Source organism: Ctenocephalides felis, unplaced genomic scaffold (assembly GCF_003426905.1).
Source record: "Ctenocephalides felis isolate EL2017-DRISC unplaced genomic scaffold, ASM342690v1 CF-g0.4_SCAFFOLD_01886, whole genome shotgun sequence".
In the NCBI taxonomy this organism is placed as follows: Eukaryota; Metazoa; Arthropoda; class Insecta; order Siphonaptera; family Pulicidae; genus Ctenocephalides; species Ctenocephalides felis.
In genome coordinates, this window is record NW_020538040.1 from 42,976,595 (window position 1) to 42,988,567 (window position 11,973).

Genomic DNA, 11,973 nt, shown 5'->3' on the forward strand with positions numbered 1-11,973 from the left:
AAACACTAGATGCAAATATTTATATTATATTTATTATAGTATGAATATGCTAATAACAGTGGCGGATCCACCTTTGGCCCCAGGGGTTCACATAATTGAATTATAGTTCTCAATGAGTAATGTTAAATTTTATCTGTAATAAGTTACATATTGAAGTTATAAAATGTGTTTGGCAACAAAATACAAAAATAAAATCATTATGAAGTAATTTTATTGCTGAATTAGTGTTCTATTTAAGTCTTAAAACAAGCTCAGGGGAGGGTCATGACCCTCGCGACCCACCCCGTGGATCCGCCACTGGCTAATAATGGATAGAAATGCGGAATACAGATGAAGGAAAATGTATGCAACAAATGATTTTTGTTTATTAAGTATATTATAATAAATAAATTTGAATATGAATTTCTAATTACAAAAAACAATAAAACTAATAATTATTTCATTTTTCAATTTATCACTTTATTCCAAATTCCTACAATTAAATTTCGTTCTCCTGCTTGTCTATACGGTAAGGATTGTCGTTATTATCAATTTCTGATTCTGTTGCACATTTGGGTTCTGATTTGAGTATTTTAGTCATTGTATCGTTTACCAAATTCTGAAAATGAAATAAATTATATTAATTTATAACACATTATTATGTCATTTTAATAATTTGAATAGACATAAATTTATAATTATGTTTTATCATAAAAATCAGAAATCTTATGAAATAAAACCATACAATCCCAGTTCATCTTAGTAACTTATATACACAATAATTCATATTTATCCTTAAAACCTTCTAAAATATTATATAGGAATGTTACTACAGCATTTATTTCACGAAGAAGAATATTTTACTTTTCCTCTTTTCGTGTTGTAAACCAAAGTAGATATATGCACAGATAGATCTCATCTATATAACTACCTTATAGTTTATTATCCTTACTAAATGATAACATCTAGTCCACTTTATAATAAATAAATTAATTCATATCATTTCATAAGTATAACGGGAAGTAATAATAGTTCAGTAGTTAATTTATTTGTAGATTTGTATCCAGAATTTATCAACATACGTACATACATATATACATGCATCAATATTATTATACACACAGATTATATATATATATATATATATATATATATATATATATATTAGGGTGGTCGTTAATATGGATATTTTCGAATTTCTTTGCTTCCATTTGTTTTAAATGTACCAATGCTTCCAAAATGTTGAAAAAAAATCTCTGAAAGTTTTATGTCTTGGTACATCTTTCTAAGTAAATACTTATTTTATAAAATATATTCAATTTTTGCTGTGATTTTTTTTTATTTTGATTAAAATAACCAAATAAATAAATAAAGTTATAAAAAACATATAGAATTTTACCCATGTTATTTCCATAAGAAACTTTGGTTGGAGTGCGGACTATCCTAATGTTAATAATAAGAGCTAAAACTTCTCGATAATTTCTTTTTAACATTTGAGAAGCATTGGAACCCCTTGGAGCAAAAAATTAAAAAAGCCGTATATCCGTATATTAATATCTGTGCGTGTATGTTTAAAATCATCAATTTATTATGAGAGAAGTAATATAGAATATTACTACTTTGAACATATTGTAAAATAATACTATTATAAATAATTAAACTTACTGGTTTTAAATTAAAATTCTTTAAAGAGTCCCGTACATGGCAAGGTGGAGCACATACTGCATTCTACAACAAAAAAATTTAATTATTATCAATTATGAATATTAAAATAATATACACAAATAAGAACTCTATGTGCTGATAGCACTGCACGCACATGGCTTTTTGACAGCAGGTTACTACCAACTCATACGAATATAGACCCGTAACATACCATTACCATAACATTTCTATTTTACCCGAGAATTGAAGAGTCGCAAATCACTCAAAAATATAGAGAAGGCAAAAAGTGTTATATTAGCCCAACAAATAAATCGTACACTAAAATAAAATATTGTGTATAAAGAAATTGTATAGTTAAGCTAATACAAAAATTTAAAAATAAATTACAAAAAATGCAAAAACTAAACTTTTTTTTGTTAAATTTCATGCGAACGAAATCGCGAGTACAGAAAGTTTATATATAAAAGTTGCCAATTGTATAAATTTTTATTTCACTTAAAGTTACTTAAATTTATGTTGTTATCGAATAAAAAAATATTAGTTTTATGGATAAAGACATATTAATAATTATGGATGAAAAACTTATTTTATTAGGCATTTAATTGAATCAATATTGCTCGGTTTATCTAGCACATAAATAGCCACGATAACATCAGAAAAAATTTCACGTAGACCGTGGTAACTTCATTAGATAATTTAGTTAGAAAGTTCTCAAAGAAAAGTTTTTTTGACATAATTCCTGTTTTATGTCACACATATATGACTGATATGGGCCTTTGTTAACTTCCCGTAGGGTAAGTTATAGTAATCGCAAAAAAATCGAAAATGAAAATTTTTATATATCTTTACGTTTCAGAGGTTTCTGAACATTTTGGCATACCTTAGAAAAAATGGATGTATGTGTGTGTGTGTGTGTGTGTGTGTATGTGTGTGTGTATGTGTGTGTGTGTATGTGTGTGTGTATGTGTGTGTGTATGTATGTACGTGTGTGTATGTATGTGCGGATACAAATTTTCGTCGACGATTTCGGGAACACGGATCAACCGATTTGAATAATTCAAAAAACATTCGATTCGTATTGATAAGGAGACGTGCTGATTAGTTTTTGGCGAAGGCAGGTCTAGCCGTTCCGGAGATACGGGGCAAAAAGTGCCGAAAACGGTAACTCAGTTTCTAAGAGAACGGAGCGTCCGATTTTAATAATTCAAAAAACATTTTACTTGTATTGACAAGATAAAGAATTGATCAAATTTTCATAAAGGGCAGGTCTAGCGGTTTCGGAGATCTAAGGAAAAAAGTAAAAAAAAATGCCATTTGGCGGTCAAAAATGATCATTAGACATATGCACATCGAATTTTCAGATATTTTATAGAGATTTTAACAATAAGTATAAATTTTGTTTATTTTTCTATGGGTTCCGTATCAATGTTTACCCGCTAGACAGCGACGCCGCGCTTACGCGCTTTATATTTTGTATCTATGCAGTTAAAGCAGTACGATTGCTTTGAAAAACAAGTTCAGATTTTCCAAAATATGTCAAAATGAAGAAAACATTTTTTTTTTCAAAAAAAAATTTTTTTAAAAAACTTTTTTCTAAAAAAAAATTTTTTAAAAAAAATTTTTTTCAAAAAAAAGTAATTTTTTGTCCAATTTATAGTTTCTCAAAAATCTTATTTTTTCGAAGTAAATTTTTTTCAAAAATGTTAATCGTTTTTACAAAAAATAATAATTTTTGGTACGGGAAGTTCCAGCAATTTGCCTTAAGGCACGATGCCCTAATTGCCTTAAGACAGAATTCCACTTACAGCTAGTTAAAACTTTCATTCAGACAAATGTCCAACAAGGCAATGCAACTTTTTCGACAATTTATCTTATTGTTCTATTACTTTTAACTATTAACTTTTCTGGAATTAATTCAAAATTGTTAAAATCCATCACGTAATTCTAAAAAAAATTATAACATACTATAAGAAAACTAATCAAATTCACGAAAAAAAACTCCATAGATTGCTCAAATGTTGTGAAATGAAAAAGATGTGATATGCAACTTACATTTATCGGATCCATAATGCAGTTATAGGGTTCGAAATTCATTTCCAAATCATATTGTAAAGCCTGGAAACGAAAATCATATTTTATTTATAACATATTTTGTATTTGTTTTGAACATCTGATAATATTGATATTAACTTTAATCAGCGTTATCGTGACTTGATTTTTATTCAATAGATACTCTAGAACAGCACACACATTCACTTGTCCCGGACAAATATCATCTTCGGTAGCTGACACCTAGGTTTTTAAACTCATTATATTTAGGGTTAAAAAATAATAGTTTATTATTGATTTTGCACACCTGTTGGTTTGTCAAACTAATCCCAACTATCAACCAAACCACCAGAACAAATACCGGCGTGTTCATTATTTTCAATTATAAAATACTAGAGACATGTTATATAAATTGTTTTGAGTAGAATTTTTTGTACCTACTGTTCTCACAACTTAATCAAACAAAAAACTAACGTGAATTAAAAACATTGATAAGCAGCTGATAAGAAGCCAAAAATATTTCAACTGGCAATGAACATTACGCTACAGGTGATTGTGAGCCACATTACCGTTCGACGAACATTTGACGTCTCAATTAACACCTTCAGTATTATGTTGAATTATTCGAATTCAGCATTTAATACTCACCATTTTTTGCTTATTTGTGCCGAAAAAATGCAACGTTTGCACACTTGTGGAAATACTTTAAATAGTCCCATTTAGTGAATTAAAATTTAAATTTTCGAAAAATTCTTTAAACTTTTACTACGCTAGGTCTTGTGAAATAATCAAATTTATTTTGATTCTAAAGAGGATTAAAAATTACTTTTTTTTTAATTGTAAATGTTTTAAATCTATTTTTCAACTTGAAATGTCTGATCTGCCTTCGTCGAAAACCACATGCAAATACAAAACTATGGATTTTCGAACCAACAAAATCGTTTATCCCAAAATTTGGCAGATTCATGTATCCATTCATCATTTTTAGTAATATGCGTAAATAATCAGAAGTTGTAAGTAGCATTTTGCTTTAAGGCAAGTTGCATTAACTTCCCCACATGAGTAAATAATCGACTTAATTAATAAGAAATCAATATAATAATTTAGGTGTAAATAGGATTTTCTGTAGAGCATCAAAATTAGAGAATCTATTGCATCAACTTGCCATTGTGTTATTTATTGAATTTTGTAGTTTTCTTTTATTACACATTGAAAAACTTGCCGAATACATACACGTAGTATTTTCTATAAGCGCGGCCGATTAATTCAAATATTAAATAATTTTTATAATGGAATTACTTTCTAGTTTGTTTATTAAGATAAAGTACTCTATTGCCAAACAGAATCAATATCGTCAAAACAATTATTCTCAGCAATGAGTTACGAAGAAAGAGCCCTGTCAGCCTTAAACTAATCAGCACGATTTTCAAATGATACCTAGATAGTTATTTCAAATGATAGTTTTTGAATTATTAAAATCGGTTCAGGATTTTTGACTGAAACCAGAACAAAAAATTCTGCACTTTTCTGCTATTGATGTAGCGTCGATGAAAAGAAAAAAATTGCATACAAATACACATACTTTTGTCAAATTTGGCCTAAGTCGAATTAAAATACCTTGTAACGTCAAAACAATTATAAAATTGGCAAATCGGATTTTCTGGTGAAAACACAAACCTCTCCTTCGCGAAGTTATAAAAAATATAAGGTTGTCAAATATCTCCCTTCCGCCTTTTTGTATTATAAACCAAGAGCAAAAAAGCGGAAGGGAGATATTTGACAACCTAATATTATATGTTCGAACAAATATTATTTATGAAATCAAGTTTTAGTATTGTATGGTTCGTTTTGACCCAAAACTTTTTTTTGCCCATGCATTCATTTTGATTTTTTAGGCGGCTTTATTATAAGCTAGTAATAAAACAAACAATGCAATTATAAAATTAAAGAGATCTTTTATTTTCTGTACGAAAAATATTTTTGTTCATTACACGGTTATTATGGGCAAGTTGGTGGAGGCTGTCCAGTCAATCTAAGAATGATAGCATCGCTGATATTCTGAAATAAATAAATTCTGTTTTATTTTTAATTAATTATTTATTAAAAAAAATAAAACATTACCATGTCAATATCAAGTTTTCTCAGTGTTTGTACAACCTTACAGACAGTAAGACACTAAAAGAAAAATTCAGATATTTATTATATTTTTGAATTTATGACTTATTTAATAAATATGTAAATTCTAAAATTTTCAATTTAAACTTAGGATTTAAGTGGTATTTACATGCGTCAAAAAAAAACAATTCTAAATAATTAATCAGAACCAAAAACATCAGTAGTGGTTTACTTTATGGCAGAATCGGTCCCTTAATTTAGTATGTTTTATGTCAAAGTTACATCACGATTTGAAAACCCAGGGAAAGCATTAGATAAATTAATTTGATAGAAACCTGTCCCGTGTATTGACAAATGAGTAGATATTAATGATCATTTGAACCGTAAACTTAATTGTAATGTGTGTTTACAAGATGACTCTTCTTAATAAAATTAAAAGAAATTGCGGCCTTTTGACTTTGATATTGTTCGGACGTCTTTTCGTTTTATTATATTCGTCATGAAGGTGACAAACTTCAAGGCATTAAGCTTTACACGGAATGGTTGCTACCCCTGGTAGAGGAGCTAGCGGAGTGTTTTAATTGAAGTAGTTGTTCACTTCAAAAAGTAAAGTCTGCTTAACAACATGAAAATAACCAATAAAAATAAATTATCTTCTTTCATTATAACTTAGTAACAAATCAGTGATTGTAATTAGAACTGCAACAAATACATAATATACAAACAAATCAGTGTTTAATACAGTCCACAGCTACAAGGGTTAAATTATAACCCAACAACCTGAATTATCGAAAGAGAGTTTGAATAAATTCTATAACTACGTAACAAAAGTACAGATATGTTAGGGATTATGATACAGGTGAATAGATGTCACTGGGATGTAATCATGTATTTAATATGTTTTAAAAAGTTTTAATTGGACACTGTGAAAAATTGTTGGATGTATAAAAGTAAAAATATATATATATATATATATATATATATATATATATATATAAATATATATATATAGATATATGTCTTTTACCCTGTCAAATAGGCTTGGAAAGACAGTGCAAAGTATTGGCGATACAATGTACATTCTCAGCTCGGGCAGTATGTTCTGTAAAGAGAACTGAACATGCGTCGACTTATTAGAATTGGCACATTTAACTCAAATCATATACAATTAATCATTCAATGGATATTCGTACCTTGTTGACGCCGGACAGATTTCTGGGCAAAGCTCTAACGACGTCACACATGCTCACCTGGCCAACGACACAGATTGGTTGCACCTAAATAATGATAGAAAAAAATGGCAGTTTTTTACATTCAAACTTGAAAACATATTCAGTTTTAGTTAAAATTCGAAAAATTATTATCACCGCCCGTTATTTATACAACAATTTTTGTAATTGGGTAGAGCGGGGCTCAAAAGTCCGCGGGAAAACAAGTTCACCACCAATATCTCAAAAAATTGTTTAAAATTCTTTAACAACACTATTTGAAAGTAGAGGGAAAAAGTTAAGTAATCAGTCATTGCCATAATTTAAGCAACATCACATCGGTATAAAGAGATAAACGGCCATGTTTCAAAATCTATAAAAAGAAGTATTTTCCTTTGTTAAAATTGTTTTCCATAGTCAATTGCTTATTGGAGCAATTACTACAATTTGTTTTTGAGTTTTTTAAAAAAATTTATTTATTTATTTTTCTTTTTTTTATTTCTTTCTGTAATTATTATTGTTTATTATTATTATTATTATTATTATTATTATTATTATTATTATTATGTGTAATTTTGCCATATAACTCATAGGGTCTGTAAACTACTCTGATTGTTATATAATGTGGAATAAATAAAAAAAAATTCTTCGTGGTTAGTTTGGTTATGAGCACTGTTGTTTAGTTTTACGAGACCTTAATACATTTTTAGGTATATGTTATTTAATTGTTTTGTAAGATCTATGCTTAATTTTAGCTAAATTCAACATTTTTTTCATAACCTCTATAAAAGCTTATGTGTGGGTAGGTTACAAAGAACCATATGAGCCTTTTTCCTGGCAAAAATATGAATATTAAAAAAAAGTACATGAAAAAGTATATGAAGTTAAAAAAAAACAATTTTGCAAGAAATAAATTAAATAAATATTTATTCCAACTTTGTTGATTAATATTCTGACAAAATACCAAATTAAGGTTTTACAGTGTGTCCGTAAAAATGTCAAAATGTACCCATGAAATGTATGTTTTTCATTGGCTGAATAATGTAGCTAATATTTCGCAAAATTGTCTTTACATTAAAAATGAAACATTGGACCCGTTTTACTTTGCCTAAGAGGTAAAAAGGACTAGGTGATAATTTTTGAAAAACAGCAAAAAAAACACATTTCTACAATAATGAATTTGCTTCTTTTGGGACATAGTTTTAATGAATATGTTCAGATAGTTCTTTGTTTGATATGTGTTATTTGTTGTGATATAACTGTTGTATCAAATTCGTCATTTTTGCCTCGCTCTAACTTACTACACTATGATTTTTATTTAATAATTTATAGATGTCTGAACAACTTATATTAATCTGCTAATAAGAACATCAATTAATTTTCAACACATATGTATTTAATAAAAAAACGTACAAATGCTATACTTGGAAATATATTCATTGAAATAAATTTATTTAATGGTCACTGTAACGTTGGTCTAATGATATTCTCTGATGTTTTATATAAATAGATAATACAATTACCGTAATTCAATAAATTGACTTTAAAATAATCATTAGTTACAATTGAAATTTTTACAATATATTTATTCAGCAGCAGGAATGTTCTTGATTATATAAAATGTAAGCTATCTAAATTTTCTTGCTAATTATTTAATAACAGAAAACTTCTTTGGGAGGTTGAACAAACAATTGCAACTTGAGGCAACTATACTAAATATACATATTATTTTTGTTTAATCAAAAGAACACATTGTGGATTTATCTTATAATCATGAGAATAATTTTATAATTTGTCTATCAAATGGGAAATCAACTAGTGAGTGGTTTTTCCAATATGTCATTTTGATACAATGTCTTCTGTACAAGTGACAATCGTAAATTCTCTTATAAGTGTCTTAACTTGGGCATCTGTGATTACATATAATAATAATAAAATAATTATTGTATAAATTTATATTGAATAATTATTATATACAATATTAATCAATCTTGTGTTTATAGCTGAAATTACAACTTCAAAAATAAAGTTTATAAATGCTCTTGCTAGTCAATCATTACCAATTTATTTAATTGTTCATCGACTGTTATCTAGAGCTATCAGAGGTACATTTATTTTAAACCAATATATATATTGTTATATGTATATTTTAGTATGTATGAAATTTATCTAATATATCTCATCGATATCAGATTTAATAAAATAAAATTACTAGTGGAAAAGACTATAGTAGCCTTAATGATGTTCTGATGTTAAAAATAGGCGTTAAAATATGTCCGAAAACACTCAAAATAACCAACTGAAACAGTGCTTTACTTGACAAAAATTAAAGATAAAACTCTAATCATGATGAAATTCAAATGTTTGCTTGTTCTTTGAATTTGTTATAGTGCAATAATATTGTGCTACAATATTCATGAATAATTCATATCTTATAAATTGTTATTGAATTGAATTGTTATCTACTGCAATAAAATGAGTTTGAAAAATGAAATTTAAAATGCTAGATTGTAATGATATATTGTTACAATAAGAACGACAAGGCGTGAAATTTTTCTATTTTGGTTTGATACGGTACTAAACTAATAGTTTTAGTATGTGAAATATTTTTTTAAATGAATAGCCAATTTGCTTTCTTTTCAAAGAAATACAGGCCAATGATAATTTCTTATATTTTTCAAAATATAACGAACCATACCATCTTGTTAATACAATCAAAAATATAAATTTTATGGCGACAATATTTATAAAATAAATAGTACTATAATAAATATGTAATAACTCACTGAACCCAAAACTAATAGTACACAGGTTAAAAACACAATTACACGTTTTTGTTCCATTGCAGAAATATTCGAAAGATTTCATAACCTATTACTACTTTGCTATTTATATAAATTATTTAAACAAATATTTAATTAATTTGGCAGTAAAAGGTAAGATATCGCATAAAACTATCTTGTAGAACTATAAATTTACGTCATTATAATTAAATCATGTGATAAAAGTTTGATGAACTTTATATATACAAATATGCGTCATTTTGTAGACTATGATATGATCGCAGAGCCTAATCAAATATTTTGACTCAATTTTGCGTTTTACTCTATTTAATTTCTTAAAATTATATATAGTTGACCATTATTTCAATATTAACTAATCGACGAGAATATGTCGTGGAATAGTTAATGACACTCTACTTTTTATGCTTTTACATGTAATAGAATAATTCATGGTACAAAAAAATTGTTGCTAAAATTTGCACAAAATCAAAATGTATAGAAATTTAGCTATAATTCATACAATTAATACTTTATTTCATACAATTAATACTTTAATTCATACAATTAGTATGTATAAAAATTTAGCTTTAATTCATACCAATTATTCGTACAATTCAGCTTACAAATTCATACAGATTTTTATGTACATACATTTTACTAAAAAAACATCAATCATTTAATAATTTTACTGGTAAAATTGATACATACATTGTTTACAAGTAATTGATGTATAAAATTTTCTCTCACTATCAGCTGTATTTGCATAATTTAAGAAAATGACGAGACATTTATTTTAATTAGAAAATACACATTTTTGAATAGTCAATTATGCTACATTTTTTTATCTGATACTATGATCATATTATTAATTCTAATATTAATGTAATATACATAAAACAATCTAGAATTATAGAATATAATCTTAAGGTAAGAGAACTAATCCTTTATCTAAATCTCAATGTTCTGAAGAGATATGAAATGAGCATTTTTGTACTAATTTCCTAACAAAGAAATTTTTAATAATTATTTTATTTATCAATTTTATATTTTTTGCTAAAATAATTAAACGTATAAATTACCTGATGATGGTTTTTATTCAGTAATTCGATGGTTGCCTGAAAAACATTTTGTGTTTATCTTTATAATGCAATAATTTTAGATTTTTCTTATACATTTTTTCTGTTTTATTCATAAATAGTATTTGAATACAAATTTATATGAATTATTCTTGCAAAATACATCGCATGTATATAAAATGCCTCGATATGCGTCTGAGCTGAAATATGTGAAAAGTTACGCCTGAATGGCAGCTATCACTTTAACTCCGAACGCTATATGTATCATGAATATTTATTTAGATTTATAATTTATAACATAATAATTAATTTTTTTGAGAAAATTTATTATAGTTAAAAAAATAATTTCACTAAATTTTTCAGTAAACATCCGGTATTAGTAATTAATCCGGTATCATACCTTTTGATTGAAGGTTTGTTTCAATTTTTCAATCTGGAGATGAAACTAGTGGGACGCATGGCATCGTGCCTTAAGGCAAACTGCTGAAACTTCCCGTGCCGTAATCAAACATTCGAGGAATGAAAAAATAATCAATAATTGTTTTTGTGAAGGGTTACCGTTTGTGGCAGTTTTTGCCCCATATCTTCGGTAAGGCTAGACCTGCCTTCGCCAAAAACTAATCAGCACGTCTCCTTATCAATACGAATCGAATGTTTTTTGAATTATTCAAATCGGTTGATCGGTGTTCCCAAAATCGTCGACAAAAATTTGTATCCGCGCACACACACATACATCCATTTTTCCTAAGGTATGCTAAAATGTTCAGAAACCTTTGAAACGTAAAGATAAATGAATATTTTCATTTTCGATTTTTTGCGATTACTGTAACTTGCCCTACGGAAAGTTAATGAATCATGAATTATTCGCCACGCAAATTAATTTTGAATAAAATTAAATTCTCAAATTATTTATCCTTAAATAATTGCCTGCATAACAATTCATTAATCAGTTGTTTATGATATTTATTAAATAAAAATTATTTTAGAATGAAAATATATGATTTTCCCTATGAACCAGTTTAGATGCAAAATACTTTAGTGCAAAAAAATGCAATCTAGATTTATATTAGCGATTCTGGATAATAAATAGAAATATTT

At 27.1% G+C, this 11,973-nt stretch overlaps 2 protein-coding genes across 2 annotated transcripts; both read right to left on the reverse strand.

Moving 5' to 3' along the window:
• Positions 1–476: 476 nt before the first annotated feature.
• On the reverse strand, positions 477–4,066 carry LOC113374992. The gene is made up of 5 exons (XM_026614946.1): positions 4,001–4,066; positions 3,835–3,936; positions 3,697–3,759; positions 1,645–1,707; positions 477–598 (listed from the first exon to the last, which is right to left on the reverse strand). The coding sequence occupies exons 1-5, from the start codon at positions 4,064–4,066 to the stop codon at positions 479–481; spliced, it is 414 nt and encodes a 137-aa protein (XP_026470731.1). The 3' UTR covers positions 477–478.
• A 1,625-nt stretch (positions 4,067–5,691) lies between these two features.
• LOC113374993 lies at positions 5,692–9,859 on the reverse strand. Its single transcript, XM_026614947.1, has 5 exons — positions 9,803–9,859; positions 7,002–7,085; positions 6,836–6,922; positions 5,815–5,868; positions 5,692–5,751 (listed from the first exon to the last, which is right to left on the reverse strand). The coding sequence occupies exons 1-5, from the start codon at positions 9,857–9,859 to the stop codon at positions 5,692–5,694; spliced, it is 342 nt and encodes a 113-aa protein (XP_026470732.1).
• Between the last annotated feature and the right edge of the window lie 2,114 nt (positions 9,860–11,973).